Genomic DNA, 24,767 nt, shown 5'->3' with positions numbered 1-24,767 from the left:
GCCCTACGATCCACCCCACCAAGGACAATAGCACCTGGTGTTGGAGATCTGAGGTCTAACACTGTAACTAGTGTTGGATCCAGGGGTGCCAACTTGAATAAAATATGGGGGGGCAGATAAGCCCCGTCCCCAATCATAGCAATGAGGTACCTAGTGCTGGTGAAGGTTTATTCCTCCTTCACCCCACTTTTTATCCCCAAAACAGCTCTGTGAGATTGACTGGTTTCAGAAACAGCAACTGGTCCAGGGTTACTCTCATTTCTTAAAGGTGAAAATGGACTTGAACCCAACTCTCCCCAAACCCAACTTTCTAGGCATCTGGTTGCACCTCCCCCCCCCTCCAAACCCCCCCCCCCGAGGGCTGGCTGTAAAAGTATGCATATGCCTGCTGGGGCATCTTTTTAAAACCCACCTTAATTCTGTGACAGTAAGTTGTTTTAATTTGCTTTTAAATATTGTGTTTTAATTCATGAACCACTCTGCGGAGCAAGCAGTTTGCATTATCTCTCTTATCTCTCACACTCTCTCTGCTCCAAAATGTCAAGAGGTTTTTGTCCAATCCCAGCTCTCTTGCTATCCAGCAACCCTTTTACAAGTTCACTTACAGTGCTTGTTGGGAAACGGAAGTCCAAAAGTGGAAAAGAAAGAAGGCAGCAACGCCAATCAATTTGGAGGTGGGGGGGCTGGCCCCCTCAAATATTTTAGGGAGAGGACAAAGGGACCTGAGCCCCTAGGAGTTGGTGCCTGTGGTTGGATCTATTGGGTTGTATCTGACACTGCAGCTCATGCAACAGACCAGCCTGCACAGTAGAACTTCCCTCTCCCCTGCAACCTCAACTGCCACACCTTCTAAATCTGTTCCACTGGATTGGGAGACCCTTTGGAGAAGGCTGGGGGGGGGTAAGCAGGGGATGAGAGGAAGAGGAATTCCCATTGTATGAGCAGAACACCACACCTGCAGCATCGGATACAACGTATTATATTTATGAAATTATGAATTGTCAATAGCAGAGCATGATATTTAATATCCAACTCATGAAGAAACACTGATGGGCCAGGTTAACTACTAGCTCTGGTTCAGAAAGTTTTGGACACTTGAAAATGAAGGAATTAGTTTTGCTTAGTGTAATTTAAAGCTGGAAAAATAATAAACACAAATACGTCATTTCACAGTTGCCCCGCTCTATGATATATAAATTACACAGTGCAGGGAGGCATGGAGGATGCATGACTAAAGGTTTTGGATTATACTACCTAAGAGTTCTATTTCATTACAAGCACATCTTTAATACAGTGACCAATTTATACAGTATGTATGCTTATTCAGGAAATACACCAATTAAAAAAGTTGGAAACTTGCTTATGTCAGTAATTTAAATTGCTTTTACTTATTTTTATATCATTCAAAACAATCTGTTACTAATCCAGCCACTTCTGTCCTAAAACCCCTAGTCCTGCTGCGGCTGCCACACTACCCAGAGCAAAGCCATGATTTGGCTTAGTGTTATGCAGGAACACAAGCTCATGGTTGTCTCCTGTGGACAAAGCTTAAGTGACAAGTCAAGAACAAACCCTGGCTACAGTTCATGATTTGTCTGGAGTGAGACAAACCATCAGCCCAGTTTTGAATGTTAACAACTAAGCCTAACCATGGTTTAGTCCCAAAGAAATGAGAGTGCCAGACCACCTTGTCTGTCTCCTGAGAAATTCTTGTCTCTTCTTGTCTCTGTATGAGACAAGAAGCAACAGTTAGAACTGGGTATGGAACAACTGATTGGTTCAAAAATGGGAAAGGAGTGCAACAAGGCTGTATATTATCTCCCTGCTTATTCAATTTATATGCAGAATACATCATGCGAAAGGCTGGACTGGATGAATCCCAAACCGGAATTAAGATTGCCGGAAGAAATATCAACAACCTCAGATATGCAGATGACACAACTTTGATGGCAAAAAGTGAGAAGGAATTAAAGAACCTCTTAATGAGGGTGAAAGAGGAGAGTGCAAAATATGGTCTGAAGCTCAACATCAAAAAAACTAAAATCATGGCCACAGGTCCCATCACCTCCTGGCAAAAAGAAGGGGAAGAAATGGAAGCAGTAACAGATTTTACCTTCTTGGGCTCCATGATCACAGCAGATGGTGACGAAGTCACGAAATTAAAAGATGCCTGCTTCTTGGGAGAAAAGCGATGACAAACCTAGACAACATCTCACCTTGCAGACAAAGGTCCGTATAGTTAAAGCTATGGCATTCCCAGTAGTGATGTATGGAAGTGAGAGCTGGACCACAAAGAAGGCTAATGGCCAGAGAATTGATGCTTTTGAATTGTGGTGCTGGAGGAGACTCTTGAGAGTCCCATGGACTGCAAAAAGATCAAACCTATCCATTCTGAAGGAAATCAACCCTGAGCGCTCACTGGAAGGACAGGTTCTGAAGCTGAGGCTCAAATACTTTGGCCACCTCATGAGAAGAGAAGACTCTCTGGGGAAAAACTCTGATGGTGGGTAAGATTGAGGGCACAAGGAGAAGGGGACGACAGAGGAGAAGATTGCTGCTCAGGGTTATAGAAGCGACCAACATGAATTTGACGAAACTCCGGGAGGCAGTGGAAGACAGGAGTGCCTGGCATGTTCTGGTCCACGGGGTCACAAAGAGTCGGATACGACTAAATGACAACAAACCAGCAGGGAAGCAACCATGATTTGCGCTGTGAGTACCTGCACATTCATACTTGGCCATGGTTTGCCTGAGTGTTACATGTGAAAACTAGTGTTAGAAAAGCTATTTGCCACATGGCTCCTGAAACCTGGGTTATGAGAGCAAAAAATAGAATGGCTAGTCACCATCCCCCCCCATGGAGCCGCACTTCCTATTTATTTTTTCATAAGAGAATTCATTTGGTTCTTTTTGCAATTTGTGGTATTCGGAGGGTTGTAACCAGCCATAGCAAAACAGGTCCTACACAGAGCACATTGAGATTTAAGTTTAGGCAGTAACACTCGATGAACTTTATGGCTGAGTGGGGATTTGAACCCGGGTCTCCCACGTTCTAGTCCTACAGGCACTCTAACCACTACACTACACTGGCTCTCACTGGGGTGAACTATTTTCTTTCAAAATAAAAAAAATTCATTCCAGTAGCACCTTAGAGACCAACTACGGTAAGTTTGTTATTGGTATGAGCTTTCATGTGCGTGCACACTTCTTCAGATACACTGAAACAGAAGTCACCAGACCCTTATACAGTGGTACCTTGGGTTAAGTACTTAATTCGTTCCAGAGGTCCGTTCTTAACCTGAAACTGTTCTTAACCTGAAGCACCACTTTAGCTAATGGGGCCTCCAGCTGCTGCTGCCGCGCCGCCAGAGCACGATTTCTGTTCTCATCCTGAAGCAAAGTTCTTAACCTAAAGCACTATTTCTGGGTTAGCAGAGTCTGTAACCTGAAGCATCTGTAACCCGAGGTACCACTGTATATAGTGAGAGGGTGAGGAGGGGCATTGATCAGAAGGGTGGTGGGAATGAGTGATTGGCTGATAGGTGTGGTAAACCTGTTGACCACTGTTAACGACTGCAATTGGTCTTACAGGAAAAAGCCTACCTGTAACTATTTTCTTTCAGTTTGCAAAGTCACAGCTTCTGTGATAAGTGGAGCTGCCAGTGAGGGATATTGTCTCACTCTGTCCATTCGTGCCCACATAATGTGATTATTTTCAAAGTTCTAATGTTTTTATTACTGTAAGCAAAGCACTTCCTTGTGTAAATGGTAAAGGAGCACCTGTGCAAAAAAGTCCATTTCAAGATCCTTGGTATCTTTTAAGGTTTGGCCCCACTGCAAATTACTATAGCAGCTGTAGTGACTTAACTCCATGAGTGTAGATGAGAGGAAGTCTATGGGAAATGTTTGCACTTAAAAAAAGCTACCCTTCTTTATAAACATCTAGGATTTAGCATGAAAACCCGCATACATTTATACAAACCCTAAAATGTCATTTCTTCTGACATAAAAAAATGGGATTTCCCTAAGAAAAACACTTTATTCACTTCCAGTAAAAAAAAAAAAAAACCAGTGCAAGTAATACTGATCTCTTGCAGTTTGAATTATAAATGTTGACAGGTCATTCTGAATCCCTTGCACTTAAACGATCATACAATTCCACACACACCTCTTTCTTCTATTTCTAAAAGATTATATTTTATAGAATATGCACCAGTTTAAAAGGTGTTCCCCACACAGCTGTTCCGTTTCTCCAAAGCTACTATCTTCCTCCCCGCCCCCCCCCCAGCTTCTTCACAGTTCATTTAGCACATTAAAAGGCTTCCTGGGGAGCAGGCAGAAAGGGGGGAAGGCTTCAGTCCAAGGACAATCACAAACCACAAGACTGGAAATATCAACTTGGTCACTAGGTAGTGCTCCAGAGTTACAAAAACAACAACTGGCAACCAGTTAATTTTGAACACTGGTGAAAAAACGGTCCACTGTGCCTGATATCTGACAAATTTTACAAAAATACTGAAGAGAAGACCTATTTGAAGCAAGTTACAGCTACTCTCTACTAACTTGAACTATTACTTTAAATAATAGTTTAACTGTAGTCCTGATGGCAAATTTTAAAATCAAAGTGTAGCATTAAGTTAAAACCTCTTATCAGTTTTATCATGATCAAAAAATATTTACCTAATGGTTCTGAAGACGTTAAATGGAAACTGCCTTACCACAATCCTAAAGCTGGCCAAAGTCTGGCTGAGCATCCTCAGGACACAACATTAACTTGCATCCAAGCACTTTTGCACTCAGAGGCCTAAAGTTCTATGGGTGCAGTTCTACTACCAGAATTATGCCATCAGAAATAATAGGGAGTACCATATTGGCCTGAATATAAGCCGCACCTTTCTTCCAAATTACAACGGTTAAAAGTTAAAGTGTGGCTTAAATTTGCGACCTTAAAAAACCTGGCTTTTATCGCTCCCCTCCCGTTCTGTCAGCAGCTCCTCCAGCCTCCCCCAAAGCTGAGTAGGAAAGAACACAGGGGAGGGAGAAGACCACTGGCACCGTGGCACGGCTCCCCCTCAGCCTGTAATGCTGCCAGGAATGGGGGAAGTGGCCCCCGCCAAGACAAACACACCGGGAGCACGGGGAAGCGGCACCCACTCCACGCGTAGTCCCCCATCCTCCCCCCAAGGCCAGGAAGGGAGGAAGCGGAAAGGCAACCAACAATGCAGCAAGGCTCCCCCCCCCAGCCCAGTGTGCAGCCAAGAGCATGGGGCAAGCAGCACCAGGAGTCCTCTCTAGTACCTGTAGAATTTTCTTCTACATTTGCCATCTACGGGGTGTGAGTGCCTGTGGAAATTTAAGGGAGTGGCTTATATTTGGGTATTGCCCTCCCCCCCCCTGAATTTTAAAGGTGCAGCTTATTTGTGGGTACAGCTTATATTCGGGTCAATATGGTATGTCAAGGGTGTATGACAGGAGATCCAGATTCAAAGGCACAAAGTTCCCACACTCCAAAAGGATTTTAAAAAAACAAGCCCTGGAGCTGGTTTGGTGATTTTTTCTCACTGATGGCAAAAGGAGAGGAGAAATTAAAAAATTAAATCAGGAGAAAGGAAAATGGGCAGCCCCTCCACCACCCCTGGGCCCAAGCAAGCTGAAGGGCCTTGGAATTGACAGCTCTCCTTCAAACTATTTGCTAGCCACTGAACTTCCTCTGCTCACCTAGGTGGTCACTTGGCACCTCCATCCTTTGCCTCCATCGCCCCTCACTTTCTATCACAAAATGAAGCCAGCAGACTTCTCTCCGACATCATTGCCTTCAGAATCTCCTCTGGCTCCCAGCAAAAAGAAAAGAAAAAGAAAAGCAAGCCACCAGCTGCATAGGTCAGCAGTAGTGAATTTGGAGTTTCACTCTACCTCTGGCACTGCAGGTATAGGAGGCAGAGATAAACAATATATGCAATTTGCACCTAGTCATAAGACTTTCACAAATAAAGAGTTTTGTATAAAATAAGGTATCTGTCAAAATAAAGTCAAAACTAGGCACAACACGTTAACATTAACATTTAAAAATTCTGAATTTTGCAAGCAGATCACATTACCCTTTAGAAATTTTGACCGTAAAAGTATATGCAACCTTGAATAGTGTTCTCTCAAGAATACCCCCTATAATCAGCTGAAAGCAAAGAGGAAAAAAATACTTGATATTTGTTGTTCCTCCTCACCCCCACCCCAAACTTCGGATTCCCATGGACAGTGGGTGCTATTGTTTCCAACTGAAATGAGATAAATGGATATGGGTAGACCACGAAGGAGCCCAAACACATCTGGCCACATGGTTCTTCTCTGAGAATGGTCACAGCCTCATCTCAAATGAGGTCACTGGGGAGACCCAGCCAGATGGACAGGGCACAAATAATAAAATTATGATAAGGATGATGATTATGATGGTGATGATGTCTTTTACAGGGATCACAAATTCAGATCCTGGGCAGCTCCTCCAGCAGTTTCTGTTGAGATCAAAAGTCAAACTTGACTTATTTAAAGTCCCACTTGTTCAACCAGCTCTATGACAGGGAACGTTAGAAACACTGCTGGCTTGATATATCATTCGCCTTTTTGCATTCGACACTTCTAGAGTGGTGGAGAAAGAATGAAATTGAAAGGCATAGGATAAACAATTGTACCCTTAAAATGTCAGACGGCAAAAAAGCAAACTACTGAGAAGGCTGCATCACAGAAAACACAACACGCCCAAACCTCTGCACAATTTTCCACTGTTTCAAAACAGACTGCAACACTCTACATAAACTACATACTACTACATAAACAGCATCCGAAATTAATTGGTCGCCAGTCAGTTTTTGCGACTCAAGAGCTCCACCTAGTGATCAAGGAGTCCTGTGCAATTTGTCTAAATGTAGTCTGTACAGTGGTGCCTCGCAAGACGAACGCCTCGCAAAACGAAAAACTCGCAGGACGAAAGAGTTTTCCGTTTTTGAGTCGTTCCGCAAGACGAATTTCCCTATGGGCTTGCTTCGCAAGAAGAAAGCCCATAGGGAAATCTCCGGGGACCTCTTTTAAATGCTGGAGGTGGGGAGCAAAGCCTTTCGCCCCCCCGCCTGCCTTCAGAAGAGGTCCAGGAAGGCCGGCGGGGGCCGAAAGGCTTTGCTCCCCGCCAGCATTTTAAAAGCGGTCCGGGATAGCAGGGCTTTCCCGCTATCCCGGACCGCTTTTAAAATGCTGGCCATCGGGAGCAAAGACTTTCGCCCACCGCCGGCCTTCAGAAGAGGTCCTGGACCTCTTCTGAAGGCCGGCGGGGGGCCAAAGTCTTTGCTCCCCCCCGCCTGCCTTCCCGGGACAGCGGAGACTTCTCCGCTGTCCCAGGGCGATCTTAAAATGCTGGCGGGCGGCAGCGAAGCGTTCGCTGCCGACCCCCAGCATTTTAAAAGCCCCAGGACAGCGGAGACTTCTCTGCTGTCCCGGGGCGATCTTAAAATGCTGGTGGGTGGCAGCGAAGCCTTCGCTGCCGACCCCCAGCATTTTAAAAGCCCCGGGACAGCGGAGACTTCTCTGCTGTCCCGGGGTGATCTTAAAATGCTGGCGGGGGACAGCGAAGCCTTCGCTGCCGACCCCCAGCATTTTAAAAGCCCCCAGGACAGCAGAGAAGTCTCCGCTGTCCCGGGGCTTTTAAAATGCTGGGGGTCGGCAGCGAAGGCTTCGCTGCCGCCCGCCAGCATTTTAAAATCTCCCCGGGACAGCAGAGAAGTCTCTGCTGTCCTGGGGGCTTTTAAAATGCTGGCGGTCGGGAGGAAAGCCCTCCTGTCCCAGGAGCTTGCGGGGTGGGAGGTGGGGACAAGGGCTTTTCTTCCCACCGCCAGCCTTCAGAACAGCCTTCTGAAGGCTGGCGGTGGGAAGAAAAGCCCTTGTCCCGTCCCCCCAGCCTTCAGAAGAGGTCGGGGGACAGACTGTCCCCGGACCTGGTCTGAAGGCGGTTTCCATAGGAACGCATTGATTGATTTTCAATGCATTCCTATGGGAAACGGTGCTTCGCAAGACGAAAAACTCGCAAGAAGAAAAAACTTGCGGAACGAATTAATTTCGTCTTGCGAGGCACCACTGTATTTACCCTAAGTTTTCAGTGCCAAGGAAATCCCTTACTATGATAAACAGGAGCAGAACTTGAGGAACCTCTCTAAAGCATAAGCATCTACAAAATAATTTCCTCCAAAGAATCCATGAATCAATAGCCATGGTTTTAAATAAAATAATACTTTCCTTGTATGAGAGCTATTCAATATTCAAGGTTGTCACAATATACCATAACTTCAGGTATTGCCCTATCCAAAGGTATCCAACAGCTATCAAGGTTTATCATGATTAAAATAATTCAGCTATATCCAAACAGGAATGTCAGGTGGGATTCGGTGGAACTAGAAAAACTGTGAGCTGGTAATTACATCACCCAACACAGACACAAGAAGTTTCACACAAATAACTTTCAAGTTCTTTTCTACACAACCAACACCCTAATTCAGCCACACCTAAAACTTGCAGTATGTACTTACTGTTGTACATAGAGTTTTACTTGCAATTATGCAAAATAGGTTCCTCTGCCATTTATTTTCATAAAGTACAAAGTATTTAAAAAGCCATCCTTTCCTTTAACTAGGCATTTTAACCAAGTAGTTAGATTAAAAAGACAAGAGTGGTTTCAGCCTTCAAGGCTACAGTGTGAACAAGTGCTTAAAATGTCAGAAGAAGTTAGACACCATATGAATGAACAAGGTTGTTATTCAAATAAATCCCTCGAAAACATTCAAGAACCACTACAGACAATATGTTCTCTGAAATGCTTAAGAGTGTGGGGATTAGCATCACATCACTGGGAGACCATTGCTACAACATTTGTGAAGCCAGGGTTAAATCTTTGGGTCTTGATATTGAAAAGACTAGGAAAACAATTTATACAACTGGGGGGGGGGGAGGTATTATATACTTTACAACTTATCAACAAGTCACCAATAAGGATGTTATTTGCCCGAGACCAGCCAGTGAATTGCAGGGCTCAGCACAGAGAGTTAAGCAAAGACCATGTCCCACTCTATCTTGATGACTTCAACTTTTAGATTATCTTATTTTGGAGGGAATGTCTGTGTCTCTCAAAGCAATACCTTTTTGCTAACATACGCTGGATTGCCAAATGTTTTTATCCCTTTATATCAGGCAATCCTTTTAAGCACTGACATGGTGCACCTACAACAGCATAGTGAGAATTTAGAAATAAAGCTGGCAAGAATGTACAAAAACGTATTTCACTGTTGAAGTGGAAGTTAAATACCAGACAGCATGAAATATAATTTACTTAAATCTATGGCACCACCTTGTTGAGAAAAAAAATCAATAAAGGGTTAGCATGCAGATTTGAAACTTAGAAGGGATTTAGACATAGTCAGTTGGAAAGCTTTAGAGACTCAGTTTGAAAGCTTTGCCAAATGCTCAAAAGAACTTTTGTGTGTGTGAATTTGTTCCCATGTTCAAAACCTAACCCCAGACAAGACATGTGATCTATTCTAGGTAAGCGCTATGCTCTCAACAGCCCCCTCCAAAGCATTTCTACTCAGAATTATTTCAGAACAGAATTCAACGGAATTTTTTATTTCTAGTAAGATGGCTTGAGATGACTACCTTAGACTAAGTTCAGCATACCTACCCGCCCTTCAGCTACCTCCCCTACATTAGCCACAACACTGCTATGTTAAACATGCAGCAACGCCAGGGTTTCCCATCAAGCAGTGGCTCTCTCATTTCTCTCCATGGAACATCCAGCAGCTGTATTCCAGATATTTCAGGGGTGGGAGTGGGCGGAGTGGACTCCAAGTGACTCCCTCTGCGCCCAGAGGGAGCCTTGCAATCTTAGTACAGTCGTACCTTGGAAGTCAAACAGAATCCGTTCTGGAAGTCCGTTTGACTTCCAAAACATTCGAAAACCAAATTGCAGCTTCTGGTTGGCTGAAAGAAGCATCAGAAGCTGCGGAAGCCCCATCGGACGTTCAGGTTCCAAAAAAAATTGTTTGCAAACAGGAACAATAACTTCCGGGTTTGTGGTGTTTGGGAGCCAAAACGTCTGAGTTCCAGGGCATTCGGGATCCAAAGTATGACTGTAGTTACAGAGAATCAACAACAAACAGAGGATCCAGCAACAGGGGCATCATTGTATCAGATCCTTTAATAGAAGGGACCAGCGTTCGAAACCAACCAGGCACCAGACGTGTTTTGCTACTGGTGTGGGTCCAATTGCAACTACATGGAGATTTCTGGGCGCCAGGTTGGCAACCGATTTAAAAACCTCTGCCTTAGTTCATAGTTAATACCATTTCCATTTCCATTTCCCCTGTGTGCTTTTTTCCTTTTTAATACTGGGACAAGTGAATTGTAAGGGCAAGCTACAGTCAAGCAATGCAGTTGAGATCACAGAATCATAGAGTTGGAAGGGACTCTGAGGGTCATCCAGTCCAACCCCCTGGTGAACAGACATTCCATTGTGGCAACCACAACCTAGATTTAAGGTGCCATTTGGCACCTAGCCTATATATCTGAGCTTCTAACGCCAGAAGGGATGTGTGTAAACAGGACATCAACCAAAAAGAGATTGCTAGAAGAGAATGCCTGATGAAATTCTCACATGCACCTTTAAGAAATTAATGTTTTCTTAACCATTAATCTTCGCATAAGTTGCCATAGGAAATGGAAATGGCCAACAGAAAAGGAATAGCGGGTTCAAAATGCTGCTCAACCTTGAAGCATACTGGGTAGACCTTGTATCACTCATTATTTCTCAGCCTCAGCTACCAGACAATATTACAGTGGTACCTCTGGTTACGTACCGTATTTTTCGCACCATAGGACGCAGTTTTTCCGTCTTAAAAACTAAGGGGAAAAGTCTGTGCGTCCTATGGAGCGAATGCAGGGGGGGAGGCAAGCAGGAAAAGCCCCCAAGAGCCACACACAAGCTTCGCACGGCTCTTGCGGGCTTTTCCCCAGGAGGGAGAAGGGACTGACGTGGCCAGTCAGTCCCTTCTCCCTCCTCTAGAAAAGCCGTGCGCGTCTCTCCAGCCGCGGGAGGCTGTGCAAGGCTAAAGAGGAAGCCCGGGCAGCGAGCACGATCCATCCCGCTCGCTGCCCGGGCTTCCTCTTTAGCCGTGCGCGCCTCTCCAGCCGCGGGAGGCTGTGCAAGGCTAAAGAGGAAGCCCGGGCAGTGAGCGCGATCCATCCCGCTCGCTGCCCGGGCTTCCTCTTTAGCCGTGCGCGCCTCTCCAGCCGCGGGAGGCTGTGCAAGGCTAAAGAGGAAGCCCGGGCAGCGAGCGCGATCCATCCCGCTCGCTGCCCGGGCTTCCTCTTTAGCCATGCGTGCCTCTCCAGCCACCGCCTCTCCAGCCGCGGGAGGCTACGCAAGGCTAAAGAGGAAGCCCGGGCAGCGAGCGCGATCCATCCCGCTCGCTGCCCATGCTTCCCCTTTTCCTAGCACGCCTCTCCAGCCGCGGGAGGCTGCACAAGGCTAAAGAAGCCAACTTTTAAAAAATCTCTCTATCTCTACCTCTTTTTCTTTTTTCGTCCTTTCTCCACTCCCTTATTTTCCTCTGTATCAGTGTTTTTATCTAGATTAACGTTTTAGTTTGGAGGGGGGGAATGTTATAAAAAAGGAAACTTTGCAGCTTTTATTTTAGTATACAATAAAAACAGATTACCAGTAAACAAAACACAAGAGAAGGAACTAGCATAGAAGAAGAAGAGAAAAGGGAAAAGGGGAGGATACAAAGCCATTTACCAGAGGTAGATCTTAACCCTTGCCTCACCTGGGAGCTTCTCTGGGCAGGAATTCCCTCGGCTTAAGTGGGGTGAGGGAACAGTGGCAGGTAGGGGGGTACCTTCCTAGACAGTGAAGCCACATGTCTCTCCAATGAAAATTGGGAGTGGGCATTGTGTGAAGTGGCTGTGGATCTCCTGCCGCAGAAGTGTAGGACTGTATAGAGTTGGGAGGGCCACCCGAGGGTCATCTAGCCCAGCCCCCTCACAATGTAGGAATCACAGCTAAAGAACGCCAGGCAGATGGTCCCCCAACCGCTGCTTAAAAGCCTCCAGTGGTGGAGACCCCCAACAACTTCCGAGGTCACAGAATTGCAGGGTTGGAAGGGAACACCAGGAGTCATCTAGTCCAGCCCCGGTGGACAGCGGGCACGATCCATCCCGTTGTGCAAGGCTAAAGATGCTGCTCAAGGCTAAAGAGGAAGCGCGCAGCCTGTCCGTTGCTCTTTGGGGCTGGGGGGGGGGGAATGATATTTTTTCCCTTGATTTCCCCCTCTAAAAACTAGGAGCGTCCTGTGCGTCCAATAGAGCGAAAAATACGGTACTTAATTCGTTCTGGAGGTCCGTTCTTAACCTGAAACTGTTCTTAACCTGAGGTACCACTTTAGCTAATGGGGCCTCCCGCTACCGCCGCACCACTGCTGCGCGATTTCTGTTCTCATCCTGAAGCAAAGTTCTTAACCCGAGGTACTATTTCTGGGTTAGCAGAGTCTGTAACCTGAAGCGTCTGTAACTCGAGGTACCACTGTATTATGGATGTAAAACTAGATAATCCCCTTCTACACCACTTCCTGCCAACCTAGCAGTTCGAAAGCATGTTAAAGTGCAAGTAGATAAATAGGTACCGCTCCAGCAGGAAGGTAAATGGCATTTCCATGCACTGCTCTGGTTCGCCAGAAGCGGTTTAGTCATGCTGGCCACATGTATGCCGGCTCCCTTGGCCAGTAAAGCGAGATGAGCGCCGCAATCCCAGAGTCGTCCGCAACTGGACCTAACAGTCAGGGGTCCCTTTACCTTACACCACCTTTACTCTTTGGAAGAAGGGTAATGTTTCCAAAAGGAATGGGTGCATTAATGAGAGTGGACAACTCATTAACACTGTAAGAACAGTCAGGAAGAATGCTCTCATGTCAAAAGCAACCCAAACTACTACAAATGAGATCAACAGGGAGAACAGCTACTATGACAAACTTTATAGACTTCCTCTGGCCTTCACCAATGCTACTTGCTACACTGGATCATGTAGTATCTTTTTCCTGTATTCCAATATTTAAGATTTCCAAGATGACAAGTTTGTAGCATTATTGACTAACAGTGTTTACTCTATGTATCAACTGAGTTAGACAATGGTCACCATTGCTACCTTAGTAACGTATTCACATCACAACCACAGATTTCAAACTTTTATCTACCAAGACCAAATGAGGTTGGCAGACTATCTGAAACAGTCAACAAAATTAAGATTGACAGGACATCGTTTAAAAGTTATTGGTGCTACACTTTACTTTTCATTTGCAAATAACCAATGTCTGCTTCATTTCTAATGAAGTATCTCTTAATCCGAGGTACCACTGTATTTCTATACTTAAGATATATATAATATCTAAATCTTGTATAACTGCAATGTTCAACATGATTCAGGGAAATTTTTAACGTGTGATATTTTACTGTGTTTTTGGTTTCTATGGAGGCCGCCCAGAGTGGCTGGGGAGGCCCAGCCAGATGGGCGGGGTATAAATAATAAATTATGATGATGATGATGATGATGATGATGATGATGATTTTCCAAAGCCCACAAAAGCTAGGAACAGGGGCTACTTTAAAGACAGAAACTTCCTGTCTTAGAAGAATGACAATATGTGATATCAACAATAAATTATATGGTCACAGACCTGGCAATATAAAATCCCCAGCTTTTTCCTCATCCCATGTCACAAAATCCCCAGCTTTTTCCTCATCCCATGTGCTAAGTTCACTACAGTAAGTTACACACGGCAATCAAAGCTCTTAATCACATCACTGTCAAATAGGCAGGCCAATGCTATTCTCACTCTATAGAAGGTGAACCAAGGCCAACAGCCAAATACTTGTCATCCAACCAGCTTGTGGCTTAGCAAGAATGTGAACTCTAGTCTGCCAGCTCTCTTCACTAGACATGTCACTGTCTGCCTTGTCATCCAAGATCAATTGGAATTACATTTATGGGCCCTTAGGTATCTCTAGACTTTCTAGTGTATACCAGCAGTTAAAACTTTCAGCTGTTACTACCACATTGCATTCCCAGTAATCTAATCTTCCTCCCAATTAGGAGAAATGGTAGCTCAGGACTAGTTGATAGAATAAAGTACCTACCAGGTTTTTACTAGCAATAACAAATTTTGAGGAAGGAGGGAAAACAGTGCAACATAAAACTTGGTACACCATCAAAGAAAATAGTCAATTCAGAAAGTAAAACTACAACTTTGAAATTTGCTATGCTGGCAAGTGACCTGTTTCATCCAGCAGTCCAGAGACATGGTAACAGGAATGTAAGAAGGGCCTGCTGGATCAGGCCAATGGCTCCTCTAACCCAGCAACCTGCTCTCACAGTGACCAACCAGGGGAGCTGAGCATAAGAGCACTCTCAATAACAGGCATTGAGAAGCTTACTGCCTCTGAATCTATTTGAATCTATTGATCTATTTAGTGGCAAAGCAAGAAAGTAGAGCCCATTCTGAAGGAGGGAGTTGTAATATTAACTGAAAAGTCAGATGATACAACATAAACAAATTAATTTCTAATGTTAGTTATCTTTTGGCTTTCCCAAACTTAGTATCAGGACAAGTGTTGATTTTAATGTAACAAATAAGAGGTCTCTATGATTATCAAATTAATTACATCAACAGCTACTCATTCTTTAACATACAAACCCCACCTTCCCATTTCCAAAGTTGCTTAAAAGCAGCTTCCCTCACTCTTTCCCAGTGAGGACAAAACTTGAGAGGACATGGAAGGTCTTAACAATAAATTCAATACTGTGTATTTGGGAAAGAAAGTATACTGAAGTTATGAGGTTTAGGATCCTAAACCTCATGTACATTATCTGGGAGAAGTTAAGATGAAGCATATCAACTCCACCCCAACTTAGCTGGCCTTACGTGAGTGTAAATAGCTTACCCAGCTCATGAACTTACACCGGCTGAAGAAAAGCCCTGCTGGGGAAAGTAACACCAGTGTACAGGGCAAAAGGGGGCATGTCAAGGGTGGGGAAAGCAGTTCATGGAGGAGGAGGAGGAGGAGGAGGAGGAGGAGGTATAAACTATGGTTTGCTGCATCCTCACTATCTTCATTCACTAGCCCTACACACAGAGCTCTGTGTAACTTACACTGCCAAAAATGCAAGTGTAAATTTAATTCACCCATTGGAAGAGGATAAAAGCCCCCCACCAACCAGGAGCAGTTAACATGCAGCTTAAGGAGAGACACCACATATCTGTCTCCCTGCGAATCTGCCTGTTTAAAATTGATCTGCTCTCCTCCAAACAAAATACCCAATGCTTGGAAAGAATAATCTATGCACCATAAAATGCACAAGGCATATTTGTAGTGCTTTTAATAATGCTGCTTAAAACTGACAGAGCAAAACTGCCTTCTCTTAGTAATCCTTACAATAGACCTATGAGGTAAACTGGCATTACCCCCCCCCCCCCTCGACACACACATATTGCAAATTGAAAGATGAGGGATAAGGCCTTGCCTAAAGCCACTTGGGAGTTCAGAACTGAGCTGAGAGTCCTCAGCTCACACTCTTAGTTAAGTTACTTTTGTAAAAGTAATGTGGAGCACTGAATCTCCCATTCAGCACCCAAGAGCTGGTTAGCAAGTGGTTCTTACCTTATCTTTTTCATGTGGAAGGAGAGATACTGGAGGAAGACAAGAAAGAGATTCACAGCTCTCTTTCCCATCTGCATTTGTGGCTGCTTTAGTATTGAGTTGGTACAGAGGTCCATCTTTAAGGAGTCGCCCATGGCCAATTGCCCGCTTGACAGCCAATCGCAATTGCTGGTGAAAGGTGGAAGGGGCACTGCTTGCAAATAGAGCTGACACATCCTTCTGCCCTTTCAAAAAGCGTTCAATGTTCTTCAAGGATGAGCCACTGGACTCTGCCAAGCCCTCAACTGCCCGTTTAATCAGTTTATTCCAGTCCACGTTTGGTTTACCATCCAACTTTCCATGGTTTCGTGGTTTGGGAAGTGCTATTCGCCCAGGGTTATCAGGATCCTTATAGGAATTAAGTCCCTTATTGGAAACCTTTAATATGGTCCCATCTTTAACACTCAGTTCCAATTGCTCCAGAACCGTTTTTCGATCCAAACCATGGGACGAAGACACAGCATTGCATATCCTCTCTTCTGAAGGGCGCTGTTTTTGCTTCTTGACCTTTTTAATTGCCTCCAAAATCCACTCCGTGTACAGCGGGTTAGCGAGTTTTACCATGATGAAGACTTCTGTATATCCATAGAGTCGTTATCCCTTATCCCTATACTGAAGGAGTTTCACAGAATGGGAAAACAGATGATCGGAGGATAGGGACCAGTTAACCATAGCATACACGTTGTTTGCCCCAAATTCCTTTTTCAAACATAAGATTTCCTATTTTCCATTTAAAAATATATATCCTGTTAGGAACCAATTCATATTTTCCAATGCCCCCCTCCAAAAAAAGCAGCAGGTGTATCATACAGGTGAGACGAATTCAGCACATCTCATTCCAGCTCTTTACATTCCCAATCTGGTACACAAGTAAATAAAATGGTAAGCCTGAAAGAAAGAAAAAAGAGAAAACAGAGTTATTTGACTTTTTAACAAGCAGCTCCTAACTGTAAAGTTTTGCTAGCCCCTCAGCACAACAGCGTCAGCATAGCTGTGTTAAAAAAGGGAAATTTGTCGAAGAATATTTGGTCTAAAAAAAAATCTGAAAGCAATTAAAGATTTGGCATTTAAAATGGCAATGTATTGGGCCAATTCTTCAACAAGTCTGGACTTGAAGCAAAACACCATTTAGAAGGCACTAACCACCAAAAGAACTGAGGCAAAATCCTCCAAAGGTAGAGAAGAAAATCGCATAGAAAAGCCAGATCATTCCATCTCCTCACCCAGGAAAGAGACTTGCAGGATTACTACAAGAAAACAAGCTGGTTGGACAAGTCACCATCATTTGGGGGGAAAAGAAGGTAAGTTGGGAGGGGCAAAGGCAACTGCCTAACAAGAAAGCTGCAGAAGCCCATCTAGCCCAACCTTTCACAGCAGTCGGGCCAACCCAACACCTACATGAAGGTTGCAGCTACGCTACTTTCTGAAGGTATACAGCCCTACCACCTGCTCAAGCAGAGCATGGTTGGGGTCTGGTCAGGGCCTGAGTGGCAATCACATGTATCCCACCTCAGGCTCCAAGATGCAAGGGAACAAACTTTAAAACTCCCTTAACTTGCAAGGGATGTACAGAAGAACTATGGCGTAATGCAATGCACGCCTTGAGCCCAAAAATAAGCCAGAATGCCGCCTACCCTAACTTTACGGGATAAAGTTTTTACCCTCTTTAGAGTGCCTTTTTTGTTTTTGTTTTTAAGTTTGCAAGGGGCGCTCAGATCTGAACACCGCAAGATCTGGGTGGCCGCGAAGCCTAAGGAAGCGCCGCGCATCTTCCGAAGTCGGGAAAAGGAAAAGTCGCTCGCATCCGTGCGTGTGTTTCAAAAAAGCAACAATAAACAACTGGCCGCCAGAGCGAGCAAGAAAAGGCGTTATGTAAGGAGAAGCAGCAGCAGCAGCAGCGGCGGCGTGAGTTGGGTCCGGAGGCGGCGGGCCGTCTCCGTCCTTCGGCCGCTTCTCTCCTCTCGCACTTTCAGGCCCCGGGCAAGGAGGAGGCAGCGGGCCCAACCGCCTCGCCCGCGGCGCGGTCCCCGACGGCGAAGCGCGGCCCAAGCCGAGGAAGCCTCGCCCGAGGCGGCCCGGATGCCAAGCGGCGGCGCTCCGGCCCCGCGGCGGCCTCGCCGGCTAGGCCCGCCCGCCTGCTCGCTCTGGCGCCGCCGAGGCCGACTTGGCCTGCACCTGCCGCCGCCGGCGGGCGGGCGGGCGGGCGGGCGCCGAGGGAGGCGGCCAGGCAGGCAGGCGAGGCCGCGGCTGGGCCTGGCGCGGCGAGCCTGGGCCGGGCCGGAGCAGGCCGCGGCCGGGCCTGGCGCGAGGAGCCCGCCCGATGCCCGCCCGCCCGCGCAGCCTCTCGCTCCCTCGGCTTCTCCCCGCCTCCGCCTCCTCCTGCTTCGCCTCTCGCCGCCGCCAACGCCGCCCGGCTCGGAGCCGCCCCTCCGCCCGCCCGCCCTCGCCCTCCGCCCGCCGGAGAGGCGCCGCGGCCGCCGCTGCTTACCGGGGCCTACGCGAGGCGGAGCCCAGGAGCCTGAGGCCGGACGGCGGCGAAGACCCAAACTGACACGGCGGCCATCTTGGGTCCGGAGCTGGGCGGGGGGCGGCGCGGCGCGCAGCGGAACAGCCGAGGGGGCGGAGCCGCGGCGGCGCGGGGAGGGGAGCCGGGCCGCGGAACGGCCGAGCCCGGGAGACGCAGGGCGCGTGCGCGCCGCCGCCGGCGCCCAGAGACGCGCAGCCCCGACCGGGCGAGGGAAGCTCAGGCGGGACTGGGCGCCCGGCTGGGAAAGGGAAACTACGGTTCCCAAGGGGAGGCGCGGAGACGGGGCGCCGCTCGGGGACCCCAGTCGAAGGGCGCGAGGAGGGGTTCTGCCCCGAGGAAACCAGAGCCAGGGCACCCCATCGCCAGACCATGTTCTTTGGGGCTGAAGCCGTGCTTTTCGGGGGCGGGGGACGCAGATCCCTAAACATGTTTGAATCAGTAGGAAACCGAGAGCAGCCCTCAACATGGCCTGAAGGCATCTCCCGCCCGGGCTTCCTCGGAAACGGCGCTCGCCGTGCAGGATCCATCCGCCCAGCCAGCCCTGCAGTAGTGGACGTGGGAAGAAGGCCTCTCGGAGCGCGTGCAGAGTGCATCTCCTTCACTCTCCCCTGGGCAGAGCCCCCGAAAAGGACGGAGCTGCTCATGCTGGCTTCTAGCCCTCGCTGCTGATTTTAGAAACTGAGCACTGGGAATAATCATCACCTCTTATTTTGTACTACTAATGTATTATTAGTAACTGCATAAATATGCCATGAAAGGGATACAGGCAAAGAAGCCACTTTTTGCTTGACTGTACAGTTTAAACAAAAAGAGCATTGAGAGGTAATAACTGACCTGTTTGTGTTTGTTAGCTGACCCAAGACAGCACTTTAAATTTGGGGATTGGGAGATGAGATCCATGGTGAAGTTCAAAGGATAGGTCATGAATACATTTAAACTGAATTATGAGCAGGGACGCGGGTGGCACTGTGGGTAAAAGCCTCAGCGCCTAGGGCTTGCCGATCGAAAGGTCGGCGGTTCGAATCCCCGCGGCGGGGTGCGCTCCCGCTGCTCGGTCCCAGCGCCTGCCAACCTAGCAGTTCGAAAGCACCCCTGGGGGCAAGTAGATAAATAGGGACCGCTTACTGGCGGGAAGGTAAACGGCGTTTCCGTGTGCTGCACTGGCTCGGCAGAGCAGCGATGTCACGTTGGCCACGTGACCCGGAAGTGTCTCCGGACAGCGCTGGCCCCCGGCCTCTTGAGTGAGATGGGCGCACAACCCCAGAGTCTGTCAAGACTGGCCCGTACGGGCAGGGGTACCTTTACCTTTACCTTTATGAGCAGGGAGGGGGCAGAACAAGAACATTTGTTGTGGTCATTTTCCATATCCCCCCTTCATAATAAGTATTGAAATATGTTTTCAACACACTTCAAAATCAACTTCTTTTGATGTAATGGGATTTTTGGAGTCCTAAGTGTAGTGTGGTAATTAGCATGTTGGACTGGGGCCTGGGAGACCAGGGTTCAAATCCCCCTCTCACCCATGAACCCCACTGGGCATGACCGTGGATCAGGCCCCGTCTCTCAGCCTGATCCACCTCTCAGGGTTGTTGTGAGAATAACATGGAGAAGGGGAGAAGTGTGTACAACACCCCAAGCTCCTCGGGAGAGCCAGTGTGGTGTAGTGGTTAAGAGCGGTAGTCTCGTAATCTGGGGAACCGGGTTCCCGTCTCCGCTCCTCCACATGCAGCTGCTGGGTGACCTTGGGCCAGTCACATTTCTTTCTTTTTTTAAAAAAATATTTTTTATTAACAGACCAATCAAATCAAATCACATAAATTCCGAATTACAGATCCTAGTTTTAAATTTTTGTTGGGGGTACCCATATTTCAAGTTCCGAAAGGGATCCAATCCTCTTGTTGCTGCTGCTTTAAAAGTCCACAAATCTGTCCAAATAATGTTCACAATTGTGTCCAATCCTTTCTTGCTGTTTTCCACATCTCTTCTAGTTGTTTCCATATATTTTTCCTTTCTCTTTGTCTTTGTGGCCTCTGATAGTCTCCATAAGCGGGTTGAAACAAATTTGTATTCCTGTGTGGATTTTTCCGTTCATCCAAGGGTCATATTTCAGACAGCTACCGTATTTCATCACTTCCATAAAGAAGAACATTATTGCTGTCTACTCGTTAACTTTTCACAGGTCTGTCCCCTCTTTCTCAGTCCTCGAGGAGGTTCTATCAGGAATCCAATATGAAAACAAAGCTTCCTCCTCACGATCATGAATCTTTCGACAGGACCTGTCAAAATGGCGACTCCCTTTTTGTTGTTGCGCCATCAAAAGCCCTTGTTCTTTTTCTCGATCTCACATGCCAAACTTTTGGTAGTAAATCATTTCCATACAGTTTTTAATCATCCTGCTTAGATCAGTTATGCGACGGTTCTTTTTGGGGAGGGGTTATTGATTAATCACATAGAAGAAAAGAAAAAAAGTTTTCCCCCCCATCCAGTCCCGCTCTGGTATACTAAACCTGGTGTATTTTCTTCATGTCGTAGTCCATTAAATCATTTCACAGAGGTCACTTCAGTTAGCAGTCTTCACTCCCGTTCTTCACTTGAAATATGTGCATTTGCTTCTTTTCCAGTTATATATTTCGAGCTGATGCAAACCAGTGACAAATAAGAAAAATCAGAGACAGCATCCGGGAGAGCTGGACCCACCCGAGGGCTTTGTGCCTAGTGCCCTCACCCCCTTCTTTCGAATCTGGGGGTGAATTATGGACACAGCAGGCAAGGCAGCATTCCCCATTCCCTTGGGGCAACAAAGGGAGGCTGCATACTCCCATATCAGCCTCTTAATTACCTCATGTGGGTCGGAGAGATGTTATTGTCGGCCATCTTCCAATGCGCCCCCTGGTGCCCCCCCCCGGGCCAGTCACATTTCTTTGAAGTCTCTCAGCCCCACTCACCTCACAGAGTGTTAGTTGTTTGGGAGGAAGGGAAAGGAGAATGTTAGCCGCTTTGAGACTCCTTCGGGTAGTGATAAAGAGGGATATCAAATCCAAACTCTCGGATGAGGAGTTGGATATAAAATTTAATAATAATAATAATAATAATAATAATAATAATAATAATACTGAATGCACAGTAGTGTGTATGTGACCCAGTGACTTGCCCAGATTACAGGAGCTGCTGAATAAATGAGAATCAAGAGAGATGGTGCATGATGGACACAGGAAAAGCAAAGGACTTCACGGGGAGCAGCTTTGCAGCAGATGTTAAATTTCTGAAAGCAGAGAAATCAGCACATTTAACATTAATGCTCTAACCCTAAGCATAATTTCTCCAAAGTACGGTAGGTCCTACTGGTTTTGATGGTGTTGGCTTTCTTCTAAGTATGCACAGGATTGCAGCATTGTACAATTTTCAGTTTATGGTTCAATTAAAACTTGCATGTGAAAGTGCCTTTCTTTCAAGTAAGCACAGGAATCCAGCAATGAGGGTGCAAGGGGCTTATCTTGGGAGGGTGGGATTTCTCCCTCCTCACCCACTCCTCTGCCACCCCCAATGCAACCTCCGAGTGATCCTGTGTCGGGTTGGGCTATACAGATGCATCCCCTAACCACTGGAAACCAATATCCATTTGTTTCAAGACAAGTAATGATTTGCATTCAGCCCATTGCCTTTTTTGTGTTCAGGAAGCCTATAAAGTCCTTTCAGCAATCACTGAGAAATCAGAAGAGGGGAGGAGGGGTCATAGTGGGAAAAATAGTCATAGCCTTGTTTCCCATTACAGTATCAGCAAATTCAGCTGCTGTGAATAGCAGGATGGCAGCCAAAACAGAATTATAGAGAAGTAAGCGGGAGGAATCGGCTTGCTCAAAAATATTTAGGGGAAAGAACTCTAAAGGGACACAAACACACAAAAGCAGCCCTGTGAGGAATGATTGTGCCAGCCTTTGCTAACCTAGTGCCCTCCCCCCGATGTCCTGGCTGTGGCTTATCAGAGTTGTAGTCCAAAACATCTGGAGGGCACCAGGTTGGTAAAGGCTGCAATGAGCTCATTGACTAAAGAATGCTGATTGTCAGCAGGGAGGACAGAGAGAAAAAAGGGGAAGGGGGATCAATAGAGTATCCTGGAAAAAGGCGAGTCGGGCCAGTTAGAACCTTGAATAGGGAACACCCCACCTTGCTACAGAGTCCACTTTTTGAGACCTAAATTTAAACTAGGGAGTATCCAGCTGAAAGGTGAGTTTGGTACTTTGCATGCAGAAGATCCCAGGTTCATGCTTCAGCCAAAATAGAGGCCAGGTAGCAAGGATCGTCTTCCCAAGACACGGAAGAGCCAGTGCCTGCCAGAAGAGTAGGCCAGGCTGAGTCAGATGGAGCCGTGGTCTTGACTCCCAAGTTCCTTGTTCGGCACAAAGGATATACCCATAATTTTTCACTAAAAGTGTGGTTTGTTTGTTTATTTATACTATTTCTTATAATTAAACCATCACTTCCACCTGAAGTTAACCCCAAACAATCCGTTTCACCTCATTTAGTGTCTAATTGGATGCATGTTTATGATGCCTGTTGACACGCACGCCAGCCTGTTCTCCCCCTCTCTCGTCATCTCTCAACCTCGCCTCCCTCACTGGGTTGTTCTGTGCATAAAAAATGAAGGAGAGAACCATGAATTCAGCCTTGAGCTCCTTGGAGGAAAGGCAGGATATAAATGTAATAGATAAGCATCTGTTCTCCCAAATATGTATGTGCGCAACTGAAGCCTCAAATTGGGGGCAGGGTCATTGGGTGTTTCTGCAGCTCAGCCAACTTACCAATTCTTATAAGCATAGCTTAAGCAAACATTCCTAGCTGCAAAGGACAGCTATAAAATGGGGAGTTATCATGTCTCTGCCTCCGGGCCATACAAGATAGTGTCTATAGCTATGGATTGGCAAATCTAACAATTTTGGTTTTGCTCAGTTTCTCACTTTTTCAATCTTAAATTCAGTTCTCCATATTTTTGCATCAGTTTGCTATTTTTTTTAAAAAACCTCTCATGAAAATTAATCAGCATTTCAGTGCAAATTTCCCCTAATTTTTGCATGCTGTTTTCACTAATATATGCATTTTCTATAGTGTGTGCATTTTTTTAAAACTCAAGACTTGTAAACAGCATTGCAAAATTCGGATAAATAAAAAAAATTGAAAGATTGTGGTGTTTTGGTTTGTGTATCACTGAGGAGAGTGCAAATTAGTTAAGTTCACCTTTAAATGTAAAATTAACCAATAAACTGAAATTGACATGGGGATAAACAGAAGAAGATGCTCCCCTTTATCACATACACAGCCCAACAAGACAATGACAATAATCCACCAACAGCATACAAATCAATATGGCTAACCTGATCCAAAACACCCACCCACCCCACTCACACATGAAAACAAAGATCACCACAGCCAACCACAAACAAACAACCACACCCTAGGCCAACCCCAACCTCTCTCACCGCCAAAGGAACACAAGTGAACAGCAGAGAACCTGCACAAGCAACGCTGACACCAAACTCTACATATATTAAGCAAAATAGAAACGTTGCCACCCGACCCCACCCATCTTCCCCCCCTAATGTCTCAACAAATGAAACTGATTTGTAAAAATGTTACATGGAAAAAATACAAGAGACATTACACATACTTCTGTAAAACAAGAAAATATTTTTTTTAAAAAAGTTCACCTTTAAATGTGAACTCAATTGAAATTTTCCCCTATATGTATATTGTAAACCTTATCACTACAATCTATGGCATTGAGTCTTGTGAATCAGGTTTGCGTCTGGGGTGCCACAAAGGCCTGTGAAGGAGCTGTGGTCTCCTTGCTTGATTTCTTTGTGGAAGCAAAAAACAGACTCATGTGTTTACCAGTAAGAATGTAGGGTAGCAGAGAAGGTTCAAATGCAATTAAAAGGACATTTATTTGTAGGAAATCAGATCAGTCGGCATTCCAATATGAAAAAAAGCATTAAAAAAAAGCACTGTACCACTTGGGAGTAGGGTTCAGAGTTCTAAAGAGTAAAAATCTGTGCTGATATGGAAGGCCCTTGGACAAGGTCACCTCAGTGAATCCTCACTACAGTCTTTCCACACATTTACTCATCTTCCTCTGGGCACGGTCCTCACCAACATGCAGAGCAGGAGGTGGGCGGCTATTCCTCCTGTTCTTCTCCACTGCCAGCTCTGGTACCCCTGCAACCACCTCTGAGGTACAGCGTCTCTGTTATCCATTCCCAGAGAGTTTGTCGCTTTCTCCACCAAGCCCATGGCTGCTCTTCTAATTGACCAGAGATGGCCATTTCTGTACAGCATGCAAACTCCTAACCTGATTCTATGCATATTTACTCAAAAGTAATCTCCACAGACTTTCAAGCAGGGAGGGGGAACCTTTGCCACTCCAGGTGTTGTTGGGCTCACATCAGCTCCAGACAGCCTATGGCCAGGGAGG

General features: G+C 46.2%; 1 protein-coding gene across 2 annotated transcripts in view; it reads right to left on the bottom strand.

The window, feature by feature from the left end:
• KAT6A (lysine acetyltransferase 6A) overlaps positions 1 to 18,389 on the bottom strand; it is a 98,432-nt gene extending 80,043 nt beyond the window's left edge. The window contains exons 1-2 of one of the 2 annotated variants that reach the window (XM_053401568.1): positions 18,263 to 18,389; positions 15,736 to 16,662 (exon numbers count right to left, since the gene is read on the bottom strand). In XM_053401568.1, coding sequence (XP_053257543.1) covers positions 15,736 to 16,338 — 603 coding nt within the window. In that variant the 5' untranslated portion in view covers positions 16,339 to 16,662; positions 18,263 to 18,389. Of the gene's footprint in view, positions 1 to 13,108; positions 13,113 to 15,735; positions 16,663 to 18,262 lie in introns of those variants that run through there. The other variant, XM_053401569.1, reaches the window with a different exon arrangement.
• Positions 18,390 to 24,767: the final 6,378 nt, after the last annotated feature.

This window comes from Podarcis raffonei, chromosome 8 (genome assembly GCF_027172205.1).
Source record: "Podarcis raffonei isolate rPodRaf1 chromosome 8, rPodRaf1.pri, whole genome shotgun sequence".
NCBI classification, from domain to species: Eukaryota; Metazoa; Chordata; class Lepidosauria; order Squamata; family Lacertidae; genus Podarcis; species Podarcis raffonei.
This window is presented reverse-complemented; position numbering and strand designations above follow the sequence as displayed.